The 13,077-nt window shown below is 42.3% G+C and overlaps 1 protein-coding gene across 1 annotated transcript in view; it reads right to left on the reverse strand.

Annotated features, from left to right (window-relative positions):
• PCGF3 (polycomb group ring finger 3) overlaps window positions 1–13,077 on the reverse strand; it is a 70,481-nt gene that overhangs the window by 18,466 nt on the left and 38,938 nt on the right. Inside the window, exon 2 of the mRNA XM_075280522.1 lies at window positions 10,053–10,170. Coding sequence (XP_075136623.1) covers window positions 10,053–10,161 — 109 coding nt within the window. The 5' untranslated portion in view covers window positions 10,162–10,170. The remainder of the gene's footprint in view (window positions 1–10,052; window positions 10,171–13,077) is intronic.

Raw genomic sequence — 13,077 nt, forward strand, 5'->3', positions numbered from 1 at the left:
CATATTAGCCAAATAGCTGCGATTTTGCAGCAGCAGAAAGGCTAAAACCGCTGTGTTTTACAGTACCTGCAAAATCAATGGAAAACTAGCTAAACCCATCCACACACTGCAGAAAGATCTCTTCCTGCCCCCCCCCCCCCCCCCCTTCATTGCTGTCATCCTATGATGGAAGACAGCAATGGACATTAATAATGGTCGTGAGCACAACCCCTTAGGATAGGCCATTAATATTAGAACTGCGGGGGTCTGACACCAGGAACCACAGGTACTGAGTCAGACCACAGGTACCGAGGGAGAGCTGCACTGCTCACTCGCCACACAAACTATAGCAGCGAGTGCAGGTAATAAAGTGCTGCCCCACTGACGTTTGCAGTAGTTACACTCACCACTATAGAGCGTGAAGGGTGAGTGCGTAGCTCTCCCACGTTGCCTCTGTACCAGTGATCTGCTGGGGTACAACACCCAGGTCAATTCTTCCTAGGCTATCAATCTTATAAACCAGATAACCCCTTTAGGCTCCCAAGAAATCTAGGTAACATACCTATTAGTGCTGTAATAGAGACTGTTGCTGAAGCAAATCTACTTGTAACCAGCAGAAGTTCTTGTTCACTTGAAAAAGGGTCATAAGACCCGAAACCCGTTGTGTTGTGAACCTAAATAAACCTGTATGAAGCTACTCTAACTGAAACGGGTGAAGTGCGGTCGTTTGTTTACGGTCCTTGGCATTTATCAAACTTCCTGACATGTCTTACTAGTGCTAGAAGCAGATACTAAACAGAGGCAGGAAACTCTACCTGCCCAATCTATGTCTGCAAGGTTTCTGCTAAACTGCTCAGAGCTAGAGATGAAGATACAGAGATTAACTATAACCTGCATATTTTGTTTTTATTCTAGCTTATGGTTTAGTGTCACTTTAAGGCCACTTTTCAATTTTGGGTCTCCATTTTCCAAGGAGTAAAAACATATCCCCCGCCCCCAATCAACAGACATCAAAGTTGCGGGACAATTTAGAAATAGGGAGGGGGTGGGGAATGGAAAAAGCAATGCTAGTTTTGGAGTTTATTTACAGTATTTACTGTATAATAAAAATGGTTGTGTTTCTTCGTGTCTGCTTGGGAACCGGAAGAACGGAAACCTAATCTGCTGAAAAAGTGATTACCCGTGAATACCCACGGACCACAGTCTAATGGGTTCCGCCAGGTTTTCTACACTCTTTCCATCTGAAATATGAGGAGTGAAATGTCCTACTTGCAGGAATTTTCTCTCTGAATTTTTAAAGCGGCTCTATCATTGGGAAAAGTCATTTTTAACTAATCACATCCTTACATAGCCTTTAGAAAGGCTATTCCACATGTACCTTTTGTATGTAAATTACCTCAGTAGCGTTTCATGAAGTCTGTTTTTATTCATATGCTAATTAGCTTCTTGGTGCACAGGAAGATGTCAGCCAGCTCTCCTCTCCCTGCTGTGTACAATGTATGAGAGCAGGGAAGAGTCAGCAGCAGCCTGTGCTGTATACACAGGAGACAGTGCACGAACAGACTTCCAGGGTGCAAAGAGAAGCGAATTAGCATATGAATAAAAAAAGGACTTATTGAAAAATTACTGAAGCAATTTACAAATATCATTACTAATATGGGGTACGTCCACCTTTTTAAACGCTAATTTGGAAGGAAGGGGATGGAGCAAATAAATAAATGGTATTTTAATTTCCATTACAGCAGTCACCTCAATGGATACCTTTATATTTTAATAGCTTGAAAGGCTGGGTGATGTTGCCAAAACTTGAAAATCTCAACTCTATATTTAAAATCTATGGTGTTGATTTATCAATCCAATCACAACAAAAAAGAAAAAAAAAAACAAAGATCAAGAAAAAGTTCAGTGAGCTAACACATTAGGAGTCGGATCTATTTGATGTAGACTTCTTAGTTCTACCACCTAGCTATTGATGACAGTGAAGAACTGTCAGTTATAGCCGATGGATGCAGAAGAAAGCCTGCATGGAATATATGGGGCTGCAGGTCCTGCCGGTGATTACTAAGGAACTGGTGAAGTCACTCACATATGCCGATAGTTCCTTTCCTGTGGCCATTTGATTGATTGGCCTCAGCGGTGATGTGTGCAACAGGACTTCCGCTGGCAAAGGCATGGCATGTGTTGGACCCAACACCGGTATTTCCTTTAATTTCACCCGTCTCCTTCCCAAGATCTGAAGTTCCTGGACAACACCTTTAACAGGCAGGCCTCAATAGTTATAGACTATTGCCTTCAGAGTGCTACCAGTTGCAATAGCAATCAAATAGCTTCCGCAATCTTAAAGTGCAGGAGTCATTCGTGTGAAAGCAAAATAACCTCTCGGGTGTTGTGGTCAGATGTGACCGCTGCACCTGAGGGGTTAAGTGCCTGCGATTGAGGATTCCTCAAAACTCAGGCACTGCCACCTGGTCTCTGCCAAGACCCTATGACTATGACATCTGCTCAGCTTGCAGCTCCTGTTGCAGATGTCAAGTTTGAAGCTCGGTATCCATCATACAGTTATGGGGGATGTCAAGAATTAAGGTTTTCAAGAGGCAGTAATGTTTAGGTTTAAAAACTATGCCTCTGGCTCTCCACAACATAGATCATCAATACCTGGATCCACACCAATTAGATGATCCAGCTGCCTCTAGATACTGGAAGCTATAGTGCTTGAAGGAGCTGGAAGAAGCTCAAGTATACAGCTCAGAGCTGCAGTTCCCCTAGCAGTATCTATATAGAGTGGATGAAGCTGTAGCTCCAAGCCTATTGAATAGCAGCAAAGCTGCTTTTGGGCTCCATATCTCCAATGCCTGGAGGTACCCAGTTAAGCTGTTCGGTGCAGGAGCTAGGTGTCAGACCTCCACACATCAGATACCGATGGCCTATATTATGTATAGGTCATAACTATGGCAAATCCCAGGAAGAATAAATCAGGGATATGCTTATATCAGTTAACCCACAAAGCTACAGTATATTGGGCTTCTAATTTCCATTAATAACTTATAGATTCATCTCCACCCTACTAATTGAAGAATAGTTTTCTTGTGGTTCTGTATAGAAACAAATATTTCATAGGATTTTGTTTTTATCCCCCTGGGCTTGGCAGAATGCTCCTGTTGCCAAAAACCATTTCATATAATGGTAAACTATGGAATTGCTGTTAAATATCTTGTATTTGCCGGTGAGACTTGTGTCCACTGTTAAATATCCGGACCTGGCCTTGTCCACGATAGGAAGAAGTCAGCTTGTTATAAATCAGTGTAGAGGTTTATTAATATCTTGAAGGAAAACACAGGAACAGGGAAAATGTCCAAATAACACAAATATCAGTCAATTGTCAATAGCTTACATCTTCAGAGAAGTTAAATCATCTGGATATCTTGTAGTTACAGCTTGGTTCATGCTTGTCATCTGGTTGGTGGACTTGGGCTGGTTACGACGTCCATGGATGTCCATCTGCCTGGACCACCCACCCTGGTGTTCCCAAAGACAGACCTCCTGGTCTTCCCCTGGTCTTCCCAAAGACAGACCCAGACATGTGTATTTCTTACTCATTTATATTCATGAGAGTGGGTGTTACCTTCCATCTTGTAGCTATGTAAGGAGATTTTTAAAATAGTGTACACTAACCGCACCCATGTTCCAAGAATATAAGACTATGATGTCAGTAGAGTGTCTGCTAGAGAATATTGTAAATATATAATATTTAACAATTGCTTTCCTGGTCGATCATGTCAAGCTGAGTCTGCAGTTCATCTGCAATTTTTAATAGGGCATATGGTCAGGGATTGTCTAAATTTCTTTGTGCTTTGTGGGGTAATCTCAATCAATCACTCTCTCCTGCTTCCAAACCCAGAATTAAATAGATAATATAATCTGTGGACCATTTAATGCTGTGTGGGGATAGCTATTATCCTCCTATTTTACAATATAATAACACTTACACAGTGAAGTGTACATTGTGACAAACATTTTCAGCTGATCCATTACAATAATAGATGCAGCTGATAGATGGAGATGGAGTCTTAACATGAATCAACTTATTGTAATAAAGAAGCAGAACTCCGAGCCTTTACAATCTATCCAGTGAATGCTGGTTTCAAAGGCTTTCATACCATGTGCCAGCTGTATGATAGTGATAATCACAGTCACTTTAAGGGACTGTCACTCCATGGTAGCAAAGTCACCAAACAATAGGGAAGGAGAATAAATTGGAGTTGCTTTGTTGCTTTAAAATAAGGAGGGTGCACTTGCAAGGTCCAACTATTTGGAGAAAAGTGATTTTACACTATTAAAGTTACAACATTAAATAAATAAATAAATAAATATTAAAGATTTTATTAAGCTTTCATAGTAAAAGTAACAGTTGAGACCAAAAACAAAACAATATAAATCAAAAATAGGGTTGAGGAGGAGAAAGGGTGCAGCAAAGATACATAAGGAGACATGTGAAGAAACAGATATTAAGGCAGGGGAAAAGGGAGAGTGGGACGAGGTTCTGACGCAGCAGATCTATACCACATGATAGCAACTTAAACTCAACCACATATCTAAGAAATGGATGAGTGTCACCTCTCAATCATTGGCAAAAGGTGCAAATAGGTAATTAAAAAACAAACAGATAAAGAATTATATTGTAGGTGAAGGGATGGAGGTTTAGGAGAAGGTAGGGGTGGAGGCTAACGGTGACAGGAGAAGTAGGGAAGGTGGATCAGAAGGTGGAGTAGCAAAAACTGTACCAGAGGAGCCAAACTTGTTGGTGTGAGCTGTCTTTTTTTTTTTTTTAGTTCAGCAAGGAGGTACTTCATACGCTGTATGTGTAGAACCTCCTGCAATGAAGACATCAGGGAGGGAGGGGAGGTGGACTTCCATAACCTATGATGGATCTGGCTGCTACGAGTAAGAACCCAAGTAGTTTACGGGTGTGTTTTTTTACCTTATGGGGCAAGATAAAGAGGAGGAGAGGAGCTGGGTTGTCTTGCAGTTCACTTCAGTTAATCATTGCAAGGACACCGTGGACATAGTTCCAGATGGGATGCAGTAGAGGGAACTTCCACCAAATGCACATCGTACCCAAGATCTGTATTATATCTCCAACATGGATCTTTAAAGAGGTGTAGAAATAATGTAGTTGCATGTATTGCCAGTGCATGGGGAGTTCTCCTATATCTGTAGTTGTCAGTTCAGTATAGAGGATCAGGGAAGAGGTGGAGAGTTCTTAGATGGCCAGGAGAATGGGAGAGAAAAGGGAAATGGAGAGCTGACCGAAAGTCTGTAGGAAAGATCGTAAATGGTTTTATCCGACCAATGGCATTTATGAAGCCACGGAAGAGCAGTGAGGGGAAGAGGGCATAGAGTCCTCTCTAGGGTGACCCAGAGTTTAGCATGGGTGTAGTAATGCTAGTTTAGAATGTGTGCAATGACCGCAGCCAAGAAATAGTGGATACAGTCTGGGATAGCCAGTCCTACTCTCTCTTTGGACCTAATCATGACCCATTTAGCAATTTTGAGGGCTTGAAGATCCAAATAAAATTTGGAGAAAGTTCTTTGGACTGTAGATAAGAACTCTTTGAGTAGGACTATAGGGATCATTTGGAAGAGGTAGAGGAGTTTTGGGAGTATATTCATTTTTAATATCTTTAAACAGCCAATCCATGAAAAGCCTTTCATGTCCCAGCATCTGAGGTTTGATTGGAGGATGCAAAATATAGGGAGGAAGTTTAATAAACTGGTTTCTGAGAGAGCGTTCAGAAAGGTGTACACCTAAATATTGGATTGCTTTTGGGGACCAAGAGAAAGGGAAGGAAGCGAAGGAGCGAAGTAGCGAAGTATGTGAACTAAGGGCATAGGCATTTAGATGTTGAGTGCGGTGGTTTGGAAAGATTAATTTTGTAGTTGCTATAGAACAGTGATGGCGAACCTTTTTGAGACAGAGTGCCCAAACTGTAACCCAAAACCCAATAAATTATCGTGGAGTGCCAACACGGCAATTTAACCTTAAAACTCTGTGGATCCACAAATTACAGTTGTGTGAATGGGGCTTTACAGAGCTTGTACTGAAAGGTCTGTACTCAGTACAATCTGCCCCGCAGTGGCGCGCACACACACACACTCACACACACTACAATCTGCCCCACAGTGGCCCCCACACACACTACAATCTGCCCCGCAGTGGGCCCCACAGACAGTACAATGTGCCCCGCAGTGCCCCCCCACACACACACACACACAGTACAACCTGCCCCACAGTGGTCCCCCCAAAGGATTATACCTGTATACTCCACAGTAGCCCCCTCCCCACACAGCATGAAATGATCCACAATAGCCCCCTGCCCACACAGCATGAAATTGTCCACAGTAGCCTCTTCCCCACACAACATGAAATGTTCCACAGTAGCCCCCTCCCCACACAACATAAGATGATCCACAGTAGCCTCCTACCCACACAGCATGAAATGGTCCACAGTAGCCCCCTCCCCACACAGTATGAAATGGTCCACAGGAGCCCCCTCCCCACACAGCATTAAATGGTCCACAGCAGTTCCCCCTCCCCACACAGCATTAAATGGTCCACAGCAGTTCCCCCTCCCCAAACAGCATGAAATGGTCCACAGTAGCCCCCTCCCCACACAGCATGAAATGTTCCACAGTATCCTCTTCCCCACACATGAAATGTTCCACAGTAGCCCCCTACCCACACAGCATGAAATGGTCCACAGTAGCCCCCTCCCCACACAGCATGAAATATTCCACAGTAGCCCCCTCCCCAAAGAGCACGAAATGCCCACAGGCCACGAGAAAATGGCCGCTTACAATACTGTGTAAGCGGCCAGTTTGCATTTGTAGAATGCCAGTTTGCAAGAACAAGCACACAGTGTCTGGCTGCCTATTATTAACCCCTTCCCGCCAATGGCATTTTTTGATTTTCGTTTTTAACTCCCCTCCTTCTATACCCCATGACTTTTTTATTTCTCTGCTCCCAGAGCCATATGAGGTCTTAATCTTTGCGGGACAAATTTTTCTTCATGATGCCACCATTAATTATTCTATATAATGTACTGGGAAGCTGGAAAAAAAAATTCAGAATGGGGTGGATTTGAAGAAAAAAAATGCATTTGAGCGACTTTCTTATGGGCTTCGGTTTTACAGTGTTCACTGTGCAGCCACAGTCTTGAACCCCAGAGGGTCTGATCACTGCATTGCAAAATACCGGCGCTACGCTAGGTAGCCTGCAATAAAATGACAGGCTGGGTAGCCTTCACAAGGCTCCCGGCTGTCATAGCAGCGTGACGCCAGCCTCGGAGCTTACTCCAGGTGCCAGCGATCACAGGAAAAATGGCGCCTTGGTCAAAGCTGACCGGAGGGGTTAATGTCCCTGATCAGTGCGGGCACCGACAGGGGAATTAGCACTGGATGTCTACTGTATAAACAGTAGACATCCGCCGGCTATGGCGGCCGCCATAGTTAAAGAGGACCTTTCACTGATTTGGGCACATGTGGTGTTATATACCCGCTGGAAAGCCGAGAGTGCACTGAATTCAGTGCACTGTCGGCTTTCCCGATCTGTACTGTACTGTACCGTGTGAGCGGGGAGGAACGCCCCCTCCCCTCCTGATTATACTCGTCTATTGACGAGTACTGTGAGCAGTTCCTCCCCGCTCACACAGTACGGCGCTATAGGTGCTGCTGGGAAGAAGGACGTTCTTGATAGAGTGTCAGAAACGTTCTTCTGACAGTGAAGAGCTACGGTACCAGTAGCTTTTCACCCGGGGCACAGATCGGGAAAGCCGAAAGTGCGCTGAATTCAGCGCACTGTCGGCTTTCCAGCGGTATATAACACCGCATGTGCCCAAATCCATGAAAGGTCCTCTATAAACACCCGGCATCCGCCGTATTAGTAGAGCGGATGTTGGGAAGGGGTTAAATGAGGATCTCCCTCGTTTTTAAACAACTTTTGTAAGATGTCTCTTTGATTAAAAGTTACGTTTTAATATTGGATATGATTGACTGCTGGACATCACTTCACGTCTGTTCATCTCGTCTCAAGCCGATGGGGCTTTCAAGTTCGTGCATCTCTTATCCTGGATTAACGGTGTAATTTTAGACATTTGCTATCATTGGAATTACCGTGAGTGGGCTGTGTTTTTCCCTATTCCCCTTTTTTACCTATAGTCTGTTGAGCTTGTAGAGACATATTAGCAGTCAAAAAGCTCTCACTAAGAGGTACACCAAAAGTATTCTGCAAGAGTCTTGTGATAGGGAAGGACATTTATGCCCTCTTGAGGAAAGACCCAGTTTCTAATAAGACCAGACATAATTATATGCATATCTGCCTGAGACATAACTGCATGCCAAATTTTTCAGCAAGCCAAACACCTCTATTTAGGTGCATTGTTTTTTTTTGTTTGTTTTTGTGAAAGAGTATCACCACGAACCAGTAGTAATGACAGTAGTAACATCAATTGTCACGCTGATGCTCATTTTGGGCGATTTCCTTATTTACTTTAGGTTGTTTTTTTACAGCAGCTTCTGTCACCAAAACCAGGTATAGATCATAAACTGAGAGGACATATCCACTCATGTTTTTTACTTCAAAGACTGCATCACAAGACCCATATGTGTAAGCCTAGTACCTACAGCTGCTATGATCTACAATTTGTTGCTCACTTAGGCCCAATTCACATATGTGTTCAAGTGCAAGCATTATAGTCTGAGGGGTCTGCGGGTTTCTTAAGGTAACCATTTTTTTATGCGGATTTTCCATTCGGGGGGGGGGGGGGGGGTCCCAAGCGGACACCCAAACAAAAACCCATGCGCAGATATGAAGTGGGCCTAACAAAGAAGATGGAATTAGAAGATATATTACACGGTTGCCCAAATCAATAGAAGAGCATGGTACAAACGTCTAATGCTTTCCCTGCAAGAAGAGCTTTCTACTGAGGTTTCAGTTACCAGACTCAAAGGGGTTGTCCAGGATAAACGCAAATTCTACCCTCCCCCCACCTAACTTCTAATTTACATCAATTAAAAAAATGTAAAATTGCCTATATCACTGGGGATAAAATTACCCATATCCCTCTTTTCTTCCAGCGCCTGCGCAGTCTGGACGTGAGACAGTAGAGATGGTAATCCATTTCTACAGCGGATACCTAACAGTTCATTCGGTTCTGTCCGCAGCGTCTCCAGGCTGCGCACAGTGAAGGGGAGAAGAGGAGCCGTCTCCCACATTGGAAGCTAGGTAAGTATGATGCTATGGGATGGGAAGGGGGGCTATCAGTGGGCAGGATAGCCTAGCTTAGCATAACTAGGGCAGTACAGTTTAGTGTAGTTTAGCTAGGGAGACAAGGAGGGAGGTGTAATAAGATTTTTTTGCCCGAAAAACCCCTTTAATACTCAGCAGATTGCTAAGAAGGTCAAAAGAAAATCAATCCTCACATTAGTGGCCATTTTATGGTGGGAAAAAAATCCCTTACATCAATGGAATTTGGAGACATCTTTTCACGGTTTATCAGCATAAAAAGAGACATTATCTTAAGCAATATATTCTATTACGTACCCCTCTTCATAATAGATTGATTCACATGCGGATATAAATCTACAGAGAGGCATTTCATGGATACTTTAGCAGACTTGTAAATCCACTTTGGCATGTTAGGAAAACAGAATATGTGCAAACATATTCACACAGTAAACTTCAATTAATCCAATGCCTACCAGGCAGAATGTGTGGCTCTTACTAAGCTTCAATACTTAAACAGGCACTATGGTTTCACACTAAATATAAATTAATAGTTCAGCAGATTATTACACATTTAATATATCTTATCAGAGAGAAATGCCTCTTGTGCTCTTACTAGACTAAGGGGGTACAGAGAAGGGTGGGGAACGCTATAGAATTAAAATATGGTGTTCTTGTGAGGAATCGCTAAAAGGTACAAAATCTGGTATAGTTTTTTTTTTTATCATTTCTGTCCATTTCCCCCTACACAAATGATTTACATGATCTAACTGTTGTAATAAGTAATACATACAGGTATGTAAGCACTCCGTCACAGTAGTAGCATCTATGAGATATCCATTGCACAAACGACATGTTATGTGAGCATTGATGTCCCAGAGTTTTATCTTTCGAGTCAGCATCTTTGGTGTCTGTAAAACAAAAGGTAAAAAATCTGTTAAAAAGATCAGCAAAACAATTTCTTTACTTTAATATTCGCACAATAAAGATGATCAATCAGATCTCACTTCTACAGTTGCTGCAGATACACAAAAGTACCTCCAGCCACGAACACTTTAAGGAGCCACATGCAAGGAATGTGGAAACTCTTTGGCTCCGTTCCCACGGAGTAATGTGTCACGCATTCAGACATGTATACAGGTGTCAGAATGTGAGCGCTCAAAGCAGATCGGTTTACAGGCGCTGCAAATTGAAATCAATGGGTTAAAAAGCCTCCCTATGATTTCAATGTGTAGCGCCTGTAAGCCGGCACACATTGAAGTGAATGGGATCTGTTTTGAATGCTCACACTCTGACACTGACACTGTATAGGTGTCTGAATGTGTGGCGCGTTACTCCGTGGAAACTGAGCCTTTAGGACAACATGGACAAGCCATAGACACTATACAGTTTGACTATCAATAGAATATCAGGAGATGACCTAATCAAAAGAAGGTGATGGATGTAGACGGACAGATCTGAACTCTGCAGCTCCTGCTGCTGCTGCCTATATAAGCATATAAGATGCAAATGCACCCACTAACTGCTATGTGTTGCACCCTCTTATTGATGCCCTAGCAGGAAATTGTCAGAAGGATAAAGCCACAAACCGTATTTGATGGAGTATCAGGTAGCACTCAAAATTACCATATTATTTTTTCAACCAAACATGAAAACATGTCCACATAAAAGAAAGTCACAAGTGTATTCTCGAAGTATAACTAGACTTCTCACCGAGAACAAATGGGTGTAATTTGTGAATTAAACACTTGCATCTATTGGTCACATCACTAAGCACTAGATTGGAGAGGGAGGGGAGGAAAAAAAAACAAAAAAAAAAAAACTCAAATTTGTACACAGCTCTTACCACTAGATGGCAGTAAAAGCAAAGATCATAAAGTTTTAAAGGGGGAAATTCTACTTGTAATACCAGTTAACACTGAGAAAAGTGTAAATCAAAATTAAAAAAAAAACAAACCCTAAACTTTTAGATTTACTATACACCTGCGGTTCAGGTGTATTCAAGATACCAGCTTGCTTTTGTGATTGGGAACATACCCTCATGCCCTTGGGGAATACACCAGTTATTTATTTTACTTCCTTAAATAGTACCAGGAATTGTGAGCTCTATATGGTACAGTGACAGACAATCTAAATTTGAGTACCCAGAGGAAACCCACAAATACAGGTAGAACATACAAACTCCATGCAGGACTGTGGACGATGGCAGGGACACAGTCCTGGCAGCCACATTGAAGTGAATGGAGCGGCAGTTACGCAAGAGCACTGCTGTTCCATTCACAAAGAGGTTTTAGGGGGACTTTGGGTACCCCATTCTCCTGATCACTAGACTCAATGTATGGGCTCCCAGCAATCAGACACTTATCCCCTGTTCTGTGGATAGGGAATAAGTGTCTATAACAGCACAACCACTTTAACCCCTTCCCACCCCAGTAATTTTTTTATTTTTGGTTTTCCTCACCACCTTCAAAAAGCCATTACTTGTTTTCTGCCGGACAAATCATACTTTCTACGCAGAGCATTTAACGTTCCATATGATGTACTGGAGAGCCAGAAATACATTCACTTATTCTACGTATCAGTACAATCATGGTGATACCAAATTTAATGAAAAAAGTTAAAAGCAAAAAAAAACAAAAAAAAAAAAACACACACACACACACACACACACACACACACAACACTCACTTCACAAAACATATTTTTTTGCATTGCCATATACTGACCCCCATAACTTTGTTTTTTCAGACTTCCCTCTAGTACAACACTCGTTCTTAGCAAGATGGGTGCATACAGATGTAGAGAAGTTAACCTGAATTTCTGCAGCATGATACCTTATGTAAGTCAACAACAAAAGTAAATGAGAGGTCATTGAAAAAAAAATTTCAATTGCTTCATTTCCTTACAAGATTTTTTTTTCTTTAACACTAATTTTTATTGCTAAGTTTTACTTTTTAAACAAAGTACAGAGATAGAACAACGAGGAGAAAAAAAAAAATGTTATTGTTTGTACAATAAAAGGATATACAATTTTCCAATATACTTTCTGTATCTATTCCTTACGGTTTTCTAGATCTCTGCTGCTGTCATTCATTCTGTTACTTCTAGTAGATAAACGTCTGACCATGGTCATATGATTTAGGGTCCATGGTCATGTGATTTACGGTCCATGGTCATGTGATGAGGACACAGGTGCACTGCTGATTACCAGGCTGATGTCCGATTACTGTGCTGTGACTATAACGAGCGGCATCTGTGTGCTCATCACATGACCATGGGCCGTAAATCACATGACTATGGACTGTAAATCACATGACCATGGACCGTAAATCACATGACCATAGTCAGAGTTTTATCCTCTAGAAGTAACAGAATGAATGACAGCAAGCAGAGATCTAGAAAACTGTGAGGAATAGATACAGAAAGTATATTGGAAAATTGTATATCTTTTTATTGTACAAACAATAACATTGGTCTCTCAATATTGGTCTGAAAATGGCAAAACCCTTTTAGGCTAGTCGTCAGGAATTCAAGACTTCTCACATCCTTTATTCTAGTCAAGAGCTCGGGCCAGACAGAGGGGTCACACTCTTTCAGTCCCTGGCAATGAGGGTCTGGTGTCTAGGAGGGAGGTTAAGAAAGTATGTGAAAGGGTCAAGAAGGACCCCTTGTAAGAGATGAGCATCCATCAAAACCTCCAGCTCCCTCTAGAAGCCCAAGATGAGAGGACATGTCCAAAAGATGTGATACAGGGTGCCCACACCAGTACTGCAACACAAACAATCCGAGGGGATTGCTGGATTCAAAGCATGAAGGAG

This window comes from Leptodactylus fuscus, chromosome 1, assembly GCF_031893055.1.
Source record: "Leptodactylus fuscus isolate aLepFus1 chromosome 1, aLepFus1.hap2, whole genome shotgun sequence".
Taxonomy (NCBI): domain Eukaryota; kingdom Metazoa; phylum Chordata; class Amphibia; order Anura; family Leptodactylidae; genus Leptodactylus; species Leptodactylus fuscus.